The sequence below is a fragment of the Gnatocerus cornutus genome, chromosome 10 (assembly GCF_029298725.1).
Source record: "Gnatocerus cornutus isolate USDA-ARS CGAHR chromosome 10, icGnaCorn1.1, whole genome shotgun sequence".
NCBI classification, from domain to species: Eukaryota; Metazoa; Arthropoda; class Insecta; order Coleoptera; family Tenebrionidae; genus Gnatocerus; species Gnatocerus cornutus.
The window spans coordinates 7,657,499-7,672,035 of NC_142242.1; the positions used below are offsets into that span (position 1 = coordinate 7,657,499).

Sequence of the window (14,537 nt, forward strand, 5' to 3'; positions counted from 1 at the left end):
GGAAAATCTTACCGATTATGGTTCAATACAGATTGCGAAATTTATATTACAAATTTAGTTTGTACCTACTCTTATTACATCACGGTGTTATCTGCATTGTGATTATAAAACTCTCAAAATATTGCAAGTATGTAGCAGGTGCTTCACAAATAAGGAAACTTGAGAAAAACGAATATGGAAATAGTTATTATCACTTAAAACAAACACTTTTGTCGATAATTTTGATAAAATAGAAATGTTTGGAATTTCAATAATTCTATAATTAACGTGATTTGACCTTTTATATAAAATTTTTCAAGATTCTTCTAAAAATAATAAATCAAGACAGGCACACCCATGCACACTTATCTTTGTAATAAATTATGTAAGAAGGGGTCATCCACGATTTGCAAGTCATTATAGAACGAAAAAGGAAACTCCAACCTTGAATAAAAAGGATATACAAGTGGAACTTATCAAAATTTGGTCAGATTACCTATATTAATCGTTTATTATTTTATTTCTGTAGAATATTAAATGTTGTACAACCTCGAAGAACCCGATTTTCTTTTTGTTACATTAAACTGAGATTTAGCAATGCGCTCTGTTACATGTCTTGCGAGTTAATTTGTCCTTTCTCAGTCAAGGACCCTAACTTTCAATTTTAACTAATAAATCGATATATCCCATTGTCGCACTGATTTCTGCACACAGAAAGTTAATGAGAATCGTCTTGATCACGTTCCATTATACAATTTCTGCATTGTTTGTCACAAATAGAGTACCATCGTCACTTCCCCGAGAAAATTCTTCTTAGCTGTGAAAGTAGAATGCGCTAAACGTTCACATCACGATGTTCAATGAATCTTTTTTCCTGGTCATCGATACTCTGAAGTAACAGCTGCGAATCATTTTTAATTTGCGAAATAAACAGTTAATGGAGCATTAGCCCACACAAATCGTCTATTACTAGTTAATTAAAACAAATGTGCTAATCTAACGTTACATTAAAACCTAATGGCATCTTTCTTAAGATGTCCATTATATTTAATAAACGTATTTGGTAATTAATGCGTGACCTGAACAATAGCACCTGAATTACGCAAAATCGTAAAACAAACCTAAGAATTGTGCTATAAAATAGCAGTAATAAATTCACAGTTATGTAAACTAAACAATTAGCACTTTAAACAGTTCAAGCTTCCTTAAATCAATGATCTTTAGATTTAGTTATGAATTCGTGAGTTCACCATGGCGATTATTCTAAACATTTTAGCCTGTTTTGTAGTCTTTGGATTACTAGTGGATGGCCTAGGTTTTGGCGACGATAAATATAAAGTGCCTAATTGGAAATTTCATTTTATACCAGGAACTACAATGGGGGTAAGAATTTTTTCACACTCCGGCGATAATTTGTGAATTTTTTTAGCTGTTTGTCGCTTTTGCTGTACCTTTAGATTTACCAAATAAAAATGCTTACATGGCGTACAATTTTGAAGCAAATTACGTTCTGCCCGGAAACCAGAGCTACTTTGAGTATCCGCCGTTGATACAAAGGAGAATTGATAGGAAACTTATTTATACGGCGCTGGAAACAAAAATGGAATCGTAAGTGTCGATACAAAATATGCATAGTGACGCATTTCGCCATTTTAAAAGATAATTTCGTTCTTATCTTCTTATCTTGTCGAGGTTTACGTTACAGCTTGAGTTATTATAGCCCATAATTACCACTTTTTAGAGACTTGAGGATTGTTAAAACTCGGAAAAATAAAACAAAAATTGTTTTAGGATGTTCATTAATCTGGAAAAAAAAGTTTAGACCAGATTAGAAATTCTCGCTGATTTCTCCTCGTACATTATTGTCGTGACTAACAAAAACCAAATTATAGTTTAAAAAAGAAATTATCCCAACAATCTACACTGAGGCTATTCTATTTCCAAATTACATAGCAATTTCCTACAAAAAACTGTTCTTGTTTAAATCCAACTCTAATTATTTTAATTTTGTTGCATCTTTGTACCAGTGGCGTAGCTACAGAGGTTCCGCGGATGCTCAAGATGAAAGAAAAACTTATTCTTAAATAATGTTCAAATTAGTTTGTCCCCAGTGCTTTTAGAAATTTCTTTTAGGAACGGCTACCCGGGTCGCGCGTGTCTCCTGCGGACAATTTGCGAAGCCTCTCAACATCCCACGCAGTACGCCAATGGTGTCCTCGGCGATTTGATGCACATTCTTTTTACGTAAGTAGCGTAACTGCACTATTCGCACGTTAATACGTTTCACAGGCCATCAACTTCAAACAATACAGGACTATCGTCCGATTACGAAGAGGCTGAGGAACAAGGAAGGAAAGAAAGTGACTGTTCGAAGTTTAATAAGAATTGTACTTTGAGTTTCCTTGATTTAATAAGTTGGATTGGGCATTCGGTTTAATAAATAAAGTTTTTCGGTAAAAATTTATTTAGTAAGGCAACATGACTTAAAAAGACGCATGCGTGTGGTACTACGTTGCCGAAATGAATTGTAAATTAAATTTTCCTAATATATTGCCTAGATGTTTCAGATTGGAATAAAATCTCATGTAAATTACACTTTTGATTACCAGATATTTTAAGTACTTGTATTAGTACTAGGGGTCCAATATATTAAACCCTTGACTAGACTAAATGCATGTAAACATAAGGAATGTAAACCCTACTGAATCGATTGTACACCACAATGAGAACCCTTAAATTAACTAAAATATGTATGATTCTTATTAAAAATCGCCACTGGCTCCTAAGTTGCCGAATATAGTTTTGACCTCTTCAAAAACATCCTCAGGACCTTTGGTAGCATCCACGTTTCTCACCAAACCTTTTTCGGCGTAAAACTGAACAATAGGTTGAGTTTCGTTGATGAAAGTATTGAATCTTTTTTCTAAACTTTGCAAGTTATCGTCAGAGCGACCGCTCCCGGCAGCCCCTCTACCCAGGCATCTGTCTACACAGACCTATACAAAACATATAAACCTGTTGAAGAAAAAAATAGCATACCTCTTTTGGACAATCAAAGAATAAAACAAACAATAAGTTAACACTGTCAGCAACTGTTTTATTCCAACCATCAAGATTGTTTTGGTTCCTGGGAAAACCGTCAATTAAAAACTTCTCTCTCCCTGATCTCTTCATTGCGTTTTGAAGCAAACTGCAAGTTATCTCAACTGGCACAATCTTCCCTTCTTTGATATAAGTTTCTATCAACTCCCCATACTGAGAGTTGGGTTTGGCCCTTTCTTCCCTCAACAAATCGCCAGCAGATAAGTGCATATATCCGAAATTCTAAAAGTTGAATCGACACTCATAGCTTGGATACGCCAACAATGCTTACTTCAACAATTTTTTGGCACTGCGTTCCTTTCCCAGCCCCTGGAGCCCCCAGAACGAAAATAACTTTGGGCTTTGCCATTTCCAGGAGACTTTTACCGATTCGTAATAAACCGCTTACCATAAACCTACAAATAAAATTAAATTAGATAAATCAATACGGGTGTCAGAAATATTTATTTTAAGCGGCAACACTGAACATAACCTATAAATAAAACTGAATGGAACATGGCACGAAAATTTTATGGAATATTTAGCTTTGGAAATACAAGTTACCGTTAACACACACGAAGCTTGGATTTACTTAACTCGAACGAAAATTGATTAAAATGACAGAGATAAGCAGATAAGTGACAGAACACTGACAACTGACAAATGGGGTCAAAGGCCAGGGGCACCAACCTCGACGAGGGGGGAGCAGATCTCGCACAGCTCTTGTCCATCAGGGGGCGCATAAATTATCTTAAAACTACGTATTGCAACCTTAATATCATTTGATGCAAAAAAATTGATTTACCTCATGATTTCAGTTCGACACCCTTTTACAGCTTTTTTATGTGGTAATAAAGGTACCTGCAATGAGTTCATCTAGTAGTAACTAGAGGGCACTCGCTCAAATTCAAGAAGCGCGAACTATACAAAATTTGATTACAATTATTTTTTTATAAAACGTTGTGTTCTTTCTCACTAATTTTACATTCTCAGTAGTTAGTAATAATTTATCAATTTACCACTATTTTCCTTTGTAAGATGCAAGTGTTGTTAACCGAAAGTCCCTGTAAATAAACAAACAATAGTTTGACGAATGTACTAATAAATCTTTTATTTAGTAAGTGTGAGCTTCTGTCATTTGTTGGATTTTCCAATTAGATAAATAACAGTAACAACTCACTTGAAACAACACTGGCATATTCAGTTATTGAGATGTGCCGTTGATTCAAGTACTTGATGGCTCCAAGCAAACCATGATTTTGAAAAAAATTGTAATTATCGTCGCCGGTTTTATAAATTTCAAGTTAACTCGTTGTGAAGATTCATTTATTACAATCCCGAATTTAGTAAGATTTCCTTATAGTTCAGTTCAAGGACCGTTCATTGGAGTAAGTTTCACAATTTTTTTTTTCAAATGGTAATTTGAAATTGTAGCTATTCTTGGCGCTGTCTCTGCCGTTGGAAATTCCGGATTATGACGTTTTTTTTTCATACAACATGGAAGCTAATTACCCCTTACCCCAGAACGAGACAGAATTTATGTACCCTCCACTGCTGTCAGACACTGAAAGATCTCTAAAAACAAAGCGATTTTGGGACAGAAAATATTTCTACGACATTCTGGAATTTAAATTAAAATCGTAAATATCAAAATATTATAGAAACCTTTTCCCTTGTTTTAATTTTTGGGAGATAGGTGGCGGAAAGTCGCGTCGTTTCCAGATTTTTGAAATCTTTTTATTTTAGACATGGGTATCCAGGCAAATACTGTTTGCTAAGAGCGATTTGTGAAACATCTCTTCACAGTTCGGAAAATACCGGTATTTTAGGTGATCTTCTGCATATATTACTAACGTAAAGTTTACCAACAACTTGTGAATTGTCGCTAACTGTTTTTTATTTCAGACCATCCACCTCCAATGATAAAATTCTGGAGGATTACATACGAGCGGAACGATGGGGGAAAATGCGAAAAAATTGCGACAAATATGAGAAACAGTGTTCAGTTAGTTTTTTAGATTTAGTGAGTAAGATTGCGAATCAGATCCGATTTTGAAAGACGGAAAGAAAAACTCATAACGGTTCATTTTTAGTTTGCCTGTAACTACAGAACTTTTTTATAATAAAACTTGAAGTAATAATACATTACAAGACATAGTTTTTCCATGAAACGTGTTTTGAACATTGAAATAAAATTCCTTTGACGTATTTCATTATCCTGCGGTGATTCAATCATATTACACATTTCCTTTAACAGTCTTTACATTTTTTGGTTTAGATTCTTAAATTTTCTACAAATTTATAGATTCTTCTTCTATTCTTTGGACCTTAAAAATTCTTTTTGTATTTTCTCTAAATTGTTCTCTAAATTTTTTATGCAGCTACTTTTTAGATTAAATTTTTTCCTTACACTTTCGTTTTTATTGTTTTAAGTTAAAATCAAAAATTGTTAAGTTGAGGATTTGCAGCGGTCCATTAAAAAAAGGCACTGGAAGCACGCCCTTCTTTATTAAAAAATTTTCCATTGAAACAAAACGCGCTTATCGCGAATATTTGAGGTGAGTAACAATGAGCAGAAATGACAGTGCAAAAATATGTGGTATAAAATATTTATTTATTTTCCACAAACAGACAGAGAGAAAAAAATTTTCAATAGAAAATAAAAAATGGAAACTCTTTGTTATTTAAAATTATTCTAAATTTTAAGCGATGCATTCATCTAAATTTTAAATAATTAAATATTTTAATAAAAGTACTATTTTTTTCACTGTTTTATAAATATTTTTCAATGTTAAAGATCTGAATATCTTAGGATTTGTCTTCCATACCAGTAACAAAAATTGCGCAATTTTTCATTTGGATATGAGACATCGCTTTTACGATTACTGATCTGATCATAAAGGCGCACTTTTGTTTTAAAACTAATTTGTCATCAATTGAACCGCATTGTTGCGCGAAGAAAAGCTTCAAAAGCTGCCGTGGACTTTATCAGGAAGTGGTTGTCATTGTCATTATCACAAAACAACGAAATCTAATTCTATCCTCTCAATGATAGGTAATTAAAGGGTTTCATGACAGGTCTGCTACGCAAAAATATGTAATAATAGTTCCACGTCTTATAACAATGCTTAATTGCCATGAAAATTACATATATTTTTCGCATTAATTCACACTGCATTGTGAGATTGAGTAAGCATCTGAGGATTCATATTTGTTACAGTTTACATCTAATTACAGTAGAATTGAGATGTTACTGCAGTCTAAGTGAAAAAATAAATACAATCATGCGGGTTCGTTAAACTGAAAAAAAAATGCTTAATTTAGTCAGATTTTGTTTACATTTGAAATGGTTTTTATCGATTCTTTAAGATAACACCGATCGAAATGGTAACCTTCGTTAAAACATGCGATCTTCAAGAGATTTGTGTTTTAAAAATAAACAAATCAAAATTAATGGACTGCTTTCTACTGTTCACTTTACATGGTCATGAAACTATCTTTAATTAATAAGAGAACGCGTGCTCATTTTTTGGTAAATTTCGAGCTTTCTTTTGAGACTAAATTCCGTTTGAAGTGTGGTAGTTTCTTTGTTTCTTTCTGGAGATTTCAAATAATAAAATACAAACACATTAGCAGAACAAATAGCTTTTATGTGTAGGCACAGGCCTGAAAAGAGGCTATTTCTTTCTGGGGTAACTATTGTGAGTAGTTCAATCATTTCCTGTCTTTTAACAATGTCAAACACAAGTGGTGACTACAAATACCTTGTTACCCAAAGCCTGGGGGCTAATTCTAAGGTGTTTTCATGTTTTCTTCACACTTAATTAAGTGCGAATTCGAGTTTTTCGATAAAAATTAATAACTGGTGGTTAAGTATTGTAATAACAGTCCTTTAATAAAATACCATATAGGTAAAATCTTGACTATCCCCTTTTGACACATTTGAAGCTGTTTTCACAGTTAGAGATATTTAATACGATTAGTTCTGTTCGAAGAAAAATCTATTGTTACCCTAAGGACCGCCCATGTCTACATTGGATATTTTGTAAACATTTCTAAAGGTATCTAAATCGATCTTAATTCTTTTGTTAACGACCCTACTTAAAAGTGAATTGTCACCACTTCATTCACTGACCAACCACATTTGTGTATTTAAAGTGGCTGCCTTTCCATAAATATTATTTTTGTGGCTAAAAAAATATATGATGATCTTGTCCTGTGGAATTTTAGTCAAAAAAATTAAACGCAATTCATTATTTCCGACGACTTGACGCATAAGGTGATATCGCTGATAAAATGCTTGCTTGGTTACAAGAAGCTGATGTTGATTAAATACCTCCAGGTGGCCAGAGGTGAAATATGCGTAATTACATACGTCAGGACTAATAAACTATGCGAAAAACAACATTTTTCTAAAATTCCAACTGACTAAAGGATTTTTTTTTGAAGAATTGGAAAAAACTCCCTCTCTTGTTTTCAATAATTTTAAAACTGAGCAAGGCAAATAAGGAAGATAAAAACAGTTTTCCATTGTTTGAAATAAAAAAATGCAGTTTTCGTCAGATGAAGTAAACATGTTTTTCAAATTTTAAAATTTTTGGATTACCCTAAATTGTAAAAGTCTCTGAATTTGGTATATTTGAAAAACAAGTTTAAAGTCTTGTAATTCAACAGGCACTAATAAAAGTGTGTAATCTAATAACCTGTAAATAACAAGAAAGTAGCCACCATTTTACCCTATCAGTTTCTTCAGGTTCGGATTCCGTAAAATCTGTTATTTGGTTTTATCATACATCCGAATAACCCTTTGTTGACGATATTTTCTTACCTACAGTAAATTACAAAACCCGGCCCTGGTACAGAGATATTATTTATGACACCCTAAATTACCCAATAACTTCAACAACACCTACTTATTTGTGGTCAATACCTTATATAGATGCCATAAAAATCGAGTTATATTTCGATGGAAATCTTCACAAATTTCCAATTAATTTTGTTATTTATTATTAAGATTTTATTTTATTAAGGCTCAAGTTAGAAAACACCTATTTTTAAAGAGAAAAGATCAAAAAGTGTCTGACTAAGTAAAATTTGACATTCTTTATTTGGATGCTTTCGGTTCAAACCATAAATTCATACACCAAAAAAAACATCAAGTGTTTTGAAAAAATTCAGAAATTTTCAAAAATTCAAAATTTTACAGCTTCATTGTTATCATTGCTCGAGTCCTTAGAGCCAGAGAACCAGTATACCTCAAACACTTGGAAATTTTGATGTGTCCAAAATTAGCTCAAAAGCCGTTTTTCCAAAAACAATAGTGATAAATCATGGAAATTTCCACGTTTTCTCCCTACCCACCGCCTTGGAATTTATAGGTGGTACCAGTAATTAACCAATCATTGTTTTACTGCTAACCCTTGATAACAACTTGGAGGTTGGAGGGGACTACTTAAAAAGTTCCATGTTGGCAAATTTATTGCAGTTCGTGTCGACTTTTAACCGAGAAAAAGTGAAAAGAAAAGTTTCGTTGAATTCGATTTTCTTGACATTTTTGGTGGTGTTGTGACCAAGACGTACTCTAAAGAAGCAGAAGGTAAGCAAAAAACTTTTTTTACAATCAAAGCATGACTATAATGCTTTGGTACCATTTTAATCCTGTTAAAACAAATTGTCACCATGACCAGAAGAAGACTGAATTTTTTTAGAGCGCTTAGCGAATTTTATTATTTGGTAATCATCTTAATTTTCGCGCGATTAAATTTATTTCCGGTGAAATCAGAATCCCTAACTTATCGATATTGTTTTTATTGCTCAACGGCAGTGGTGGCAGGATAGAAGTTAGATGAGACGTTAGAACGTGGAGCTTCAAAGTTTTCTGGTTGTGGTGTTAAGTTTGTTTTAATTTAATATTGTCTACAAATGTCGCAAAGTGTCTGTGTGTATTGTATTATCAGTTTTCGGGTAAAGCGAGTCCATTTCCAAATCTCAAAATTGCAAAATTCCCCCGCTGACGAGAAACGAAGCTTTGGTCGCCATATTGGCTGTTCGCGCTTTTGGTACTAGTTTTCAATGTATTTTATTTATCCGGAAAGATAATCTTAAAGCCGACAAGTGTAAAAGTTTCAATCGTAATTTGTAATTTGATTAAGAAAACGTTAGAACCGCGAGAACGACAAAAATTTTCCCAGAATCGAAAACTTCGTTCAACATCGCATCATCCGAGCGTTTATGGTCAATTCAACCAACTGGTGCAGTGCATGTTTGATTCGAAGATGAAAACAGTTTTCGGTTCGTTTGTGGTCATTTCCAAATTTACAACTGCAAAAATGTAGTCACTAAGTTACGCGAGTCAAAATTTTGGATTTATTCGGTTGCCAAAACTGTCTTGAAGTTTCCGCAAAATGTTGCAACGGTGTTTTTGGTTATCAGTGCGCTTTGTAGCAAGATCATCCCAGAAGACAAAATTTCATGTCGCCAAAGCTGAGAAGGGTGAGTTTCTGTTTGATTTGAAAAAAACGTGAAAAACGCGATACGAAGATCACAAAAATTCCTGGAATCAAAGTCTTCGTCAACTTATCCGCGCGTCTGGTATCAGTTCACAGTGTTTTATAAAAACATCCGGAAACATAATTCTAAAGCCGACAAGGGTAAAAGTTTCAATTGTGATATGATCGAGAAAACATTAAAACCGCGAGAACGACAAAAATTTTCCCAGAATGAAAACCTTCGTCTAAGATCGCATTATCCGAACGTTTATGGTCAATTCAACCAATAGGCTACCGGACCGTTTTTTTTTTATTTCAAAAAATAAATCTGTCCAGTCTGAAAACATTAAAAATCAGTGTCCATTTTTTTTGTGCACTTTATTTATACCAAAAAAAATTATTTAAAAAATAGATAGTTTCAAACACGCGCCTTGGTGACGTAACAACTTCTTAGTCGACGCCTATTGGGTGTAGGTAATGCCGAGGTCATTGGTGAAAACGATGAAGTTGAGTTTGAATTGAGGTTATGAATGCATAAAATGTGTGTGCAGAACGTGAATTGCTGTAGTTTTTGTATCTTTCTTACTTTAGGGCTGCAATAATCGAAAAGCGAAAATGGACAGATGACGTTCGGTGCAGATGATTCCTGAGCTGACTTATGAAAACAAAACTTCTGATTGGTTGACGCAAGTGTGCTATAAATCGGAAACCAGTTAGGAATTATAACGATTACTCTATCTCACTCTCACCAATGCAACATTCCGTTGACGTATGCGTTTTCTCAATTCATATGCATAGAAAGGAGTTATGACGTAGTCACTAAAGACTTATTTAAACTAACAGCGCGAAGCTGGATTTCAAACGAATATTTAGCTAATAATTCCGACCTTTGGAGAACAAAAAATCTGTTTGGTAATTGATTCATGTGTATACGTAACTCATAAGCATAATAAAGTGCATCGATTTTTCTGGTGTCCGGTAGCCTATTGGTGCAGAGCACGTTTGATTCGAAGATGCAAACAGTCAGTAGTTCGTTGGTGGTCATTTCCGAGTTTTCAACTGCAAAAATGTTGTGTACCAAGTGACCTGAGTCAAAATTTTGTCTTTTTTTGATTGTTGAAATTCTTCCGACGAAGCAAAGTGAAGTTACCGGAAAATGGCGCAATTTCTGACGTTCGTGTGCTGTGTAACTCAATCATTCGGAAAAACAATACTCCATTTTGATAAAATGGCCAATGGTGAGAAAAAACGAAATGCGCGAGAGATCGAAACTTTTCCTGGAATCAAAATCTTCGTCTGCTATCGCGTTACTGAGCTTTTGTAGTCATTCAACGGATTTGTGCAGTAGAGTTTGATTCCAAGTACATAGTTCGTTAATGGTCAGTTCCGAATTTTGTGAAATTTCTGTTTTACTGTGACCTAACTTTGGTGCCACCCTGTAGAAGGCAATTACGGTAAGCCCAAATTGCATAGTCAAAATTTTATGTTTGCTTCTGTTTTTGCGCGTTAATTCCGCATTTTTCGAGATCAAAAATCCAAGCGGATGACGCAATTTTTATGCCCTTCATTGCACGTGGCTTTTGTTGAAATTCCCATAAATTTATTCTGCGAAGAAGCCAGGACCAAACATTTCCCGGAAGCAGAGTCTTCGTCAATGATCGCGTTTTCCGAGCGTTTGTGGTCAATTCAACGAATGTGTGTGCAGTGGTGGGGTTGGATTTGAAGATGCAAAAACAGAAGTCCGTTGGTTTTGAATTTTTAATTAACTTAAATTTTGTGATCTAATGGGATCTGACTTTTTGTTGTAACTTCCTAGAAGAAAACTCCGGTAAGCCAAATGTAGCAGATTTTTACTCCGGTAAACTCCGGTAAAAATTACCTGGACGATTTATTAACTTTCCCATTTATTTATACACGTGTTGTATACGTGGTCTTTGAGAGCTTTGTAACGCCTTTTTGGATACCAAAGACGAAATTGATCTTGTTGTTTTCGATCGTCATTGTATTGTTTGTATTTCTGGCGACATTTTCGGAATTGTTTGATCTCTCACTTCTACGTGTTCGTGGAATGAGTCGGAGAACAATAGGACCCTTGTTATCAAGGCCACAATAAGGCCCTTTTTGTTTTAACAAAGATATCTTCGGATAAAACGGTCGGTTTTTGGCTGTAATTTTGGAAATCGGTCGTACGCTTTTCGCACGTTACAGATTTCCCGGAAAGTTCCGGTTTCGTGCAGTTTCTACTTGCGTGTACGCAGAACTCTCACTTCTCGATAAATATAGATTAATTTCACCAAATCACAGCAGATTAAGATACAATATGTTTGGAAATATTGAAGGGTGAGGGTGAGGACCAACGGTCACTTTATTGAGATTGAATTTTTGGTTACCTAAATATTTTTGTTGGACAGTAACTAGGGCTCAATGGATGAGTATTTGTGGCATGTGTCAGGCGTAATGACATTGTCAATTGACCACTTCACAATACCAAAGGGTTTAAGAGTGTAAACTTGTAAAGCTGTACTAATCTTGACCGGATCTATAGAATAAAGCAAATGGATTTTTGACATTCGAATATAGAAATGTTGAAATTTTTGAAACACCTGTTGTAGCAATGCAATTGATATTATTGGAATTAGTTTCTTTGATTTTGTTGCATTTTTGCGACAATTTGCAATTTATGTATTTAATACGACTTTAATTTTTTTTTAGTTCTGGTTTCGCCACCTCCCCGCCCACGCCCTTAAGGCTTCATTGATCAGGCTTAAAAGGTAACTAAAAATAAACTGTTTGAATTTTTATTTATAATTTTTTTTTAAGATCTTTACATCAGAAACCAGTGAAAAAGTGACTCATAGTGATACTTGTGGGAATTTATCCGAAACAGGATCGGAAATTTGTAATTTAGCCCGTACACTGCTTCGGTTTCAAAATTATTTTCAAAATAGTGCCGTGAAGTGATAGTGAACAATGACTGAAGGTCACGAGCCCCGAGAAGCCCCATGGTGAGTGTTTTTCTTTTTCTTTGTGTATCTAGAGTAATTACTTCGATTTAGGTGCAGCTTCATGTACGATATTCCAATCTGTACACGGGTAACATAAACACGGGTTTCTCTTTCCCCTATAGAGATTCTGGACTGCGGTTTAGCTTTTCACTGATAACTTCGGTAGTAAATCGGCTTATCGTACAAATTAATAATTGGAAATTCATTCCGCGCTTTGCTTCGTCATCACGATTCGAATAACCCCAGACGGTTTTGCAGATATGTCGTAATGTTTGTAATTTAATTTTGTAAGCGGATACAAGGGGTTAACTTGGCAAAATTATTGTAACACTTTAATTACAGAGGAATTCGTCATTTTCAAAAATTTTACCTGTAATCGTCTTAAGTTTGGAGATGAATTCCAGTCTGGAGTTGAGCTTTGATTTATTATTCGGGATTTTGTATTTCGTTCGATTTTCAGCTATTTTATTATGAATGTTGTATAATATTATTAAATGTTGAGAGTCGACGATAAAAGCTTATGATAATTGAACTTGGAAGCTTTCAGAAGCGCGATGAGAAATACAAAAATAAAGCTTTGAAATATAGTTAAAATACCCTCTGTGTTAAAAGTGGCCTTATCGACACCCTTTAAAGTGATACGTAATTTTATAATACATTTATGCGTTGTATGGAGATAGAAACTGTTTCGACATAAAAGCGTTTTGTAATTGAATAAACTCTTGACTAAAAAGCTCACAAACTGAAATTTTATTAGGTTATGTGACGGCTTTCAGTTTGGCATTGCCATCTACGAACTACCGTCAGAACGAAATGTTAAAAAATTCGAGCGAATCGGTTAATTCGGTTAATCGGATCGAATTATGCGTCCATCGGTGATGAACGTGCTGAGTACTTTGGCTGTTGTTAACTATAATAAATACATTATAGCCTAGGTAATGCAGTTATAGAACTGAACCCTGTCACAGCTCCAGAATGTTGTTTCGATAAACCAATTACATAACCCTTCATAGGACAAACATCAAACCGCAGCAGGTTATGTCAAACTGCACATCACACGATCCATTATGACTAGTTTAAGATTACACCCTTCGATTTCTACCTGCGACGATAAATTCATTCCCAATTGCCCTGTCAATTTAGGTAAATACATGTGCCAATTTGCTCGGAAACTCTGAAAAAGCTCGTGTTTTGACAAGGTGTGAACGTTTACAAATTGCCACTTAAAACCATTGTGTTATTTCTAAAGAACTTCTTTTTTTTACCTACTTTTAAGGACATCTTTATTTTCCTTTAACCGACATTTCTATTGTCGTCTGCCTAAAAATAATATTTAATCAAATTATTGCAACATTGCAGATGTGAGGGATAATTGCCGCTCATATTTCACCATTTACAAATACCGACCGCAACTTGAGTTTATCCAATTTCATTCATTGTCGACCCTAAACTCACTCCTTTGTGCACTTGCACAATGCCGGATAGGAATTAAATGCATTTTTAAAACATTACACGCACTTACAAGTTTCAAGCTTCAACTTTCAAAATTGACCAGTCAAATTTGCGATTTTTGATCACCGACAGAAAATGGCTCTTTCATAATTTTTACCATTAATTAGAGAAAATTTATTTTATTTGACCACTATGATGAATTTTTGTCACTAACAATTGATCATAAATGAAAATTGGGTTCTGAGTGGTCCAAAATTTTATTTTTTCAAGTATTTATCTTTGTTTAATCCATTTAAATTACTTTTTTAATCGAGCTTTTTACACGCGCGTTATCTCCTGACATCTGCAATTCCAATTTTTGGCCGTAAATTTTTGTACATTTTCTTTTAAGTTGTCATCAAGACAACGTCACTTCAACGGTAGATGTTGAAATATTATCATTTTGATATCAATTACTCTCTTTACGCTTTTTCTGGTGATGGTGCTTTAAAGTGGTTCATTTCCCCCCTCCCTCAAAATTCAGTACGTATTC

At 34.3% G+C, this 14,537-nt stretch overlaps 3 protein-coding genes across 4 annotated transcripts; 2 read left to right on the plus strand and 1 right to left on the minus strand.

Moving 5' to 3' along the window:
- Positions 1 to 1,245: 1,245 nt before the first annotated feature.
- Positions 1,246 to 2,432, plus strand: LOC148167571 (uncharacterized). The gene is made up of 4 exons (XM_088047304.1): positions 1,246 to 1,362; positions 1,409 to 1,587; positions 2,113 to 2,223; positions 2,269 to 2,432. The coding sequence occupies exons 1-4, from the start codon at positions 1,357 to 1,359 to the stop codon at positions 2,414 to 2,416; spliced, it is 444 nt and encodes a 147-aa protein (XP_087903430.1). The 5' UTR covers positions 1,246 to 1,356; the 3' UTR covers positions 2,417 to 2,432.
- LOC148167572 (UMP-CMP kinase-like) lies at positions 2,426 to 3,766 on the minus strand. 2 transcript variants are annotated; one of them, XM_088047302.1, is made up of 4 exons: positions 3,658 to 3,766; positions 3,353 to 3,476; positions 3,019 to 3,303; positions 2,426 to 2,975 (listed from the first exon to the last, which is right to left on the minus strand). In XM_088047302.1, exons 2-4 carry the CDS (start codon positions 3,470 to 3,472, stop codon positions 2,742 to 2,744), a joined length of 639 nt encoding a protein of 212 aa, XP_087903428.1. In that variant the 5' UTR covers positions 3,473 to 3,476; positions 3,658 to 3,766; the 3' UTR covers positions 2,426 to 2,741. The 2 variants fall into 2 exon arrangements, with proteins under 2 accessions (XP_087903428.1, XP_087903427.1); XM_088047301.1 differs by having other exon boundaries at positions 3,625 to 3,766.
- Positions 3,767 to 4,313: 547 nt separating this feature from the next.
- On the plus strand, positions 4,314 to 5,116 carry LOC148167573 (uncharacterized). The gene is made up of 4 exons (XM_088046915.1): positions 4,314 to 4,448; positions 4,495 to 4,700; positions 4,807 to 4,914; positions 4,966 to 5,116. Exons 1-4 carry the CDS (start codon positions 4,314 to 4,316, stop codon positions 5,114 to 5,116), a joined length of 600 nt encoding a protein of 199 aa, XP_087903041.1.
- Positions 5,117 to 14,537: the final 9,421 nt, after the last annotated feature.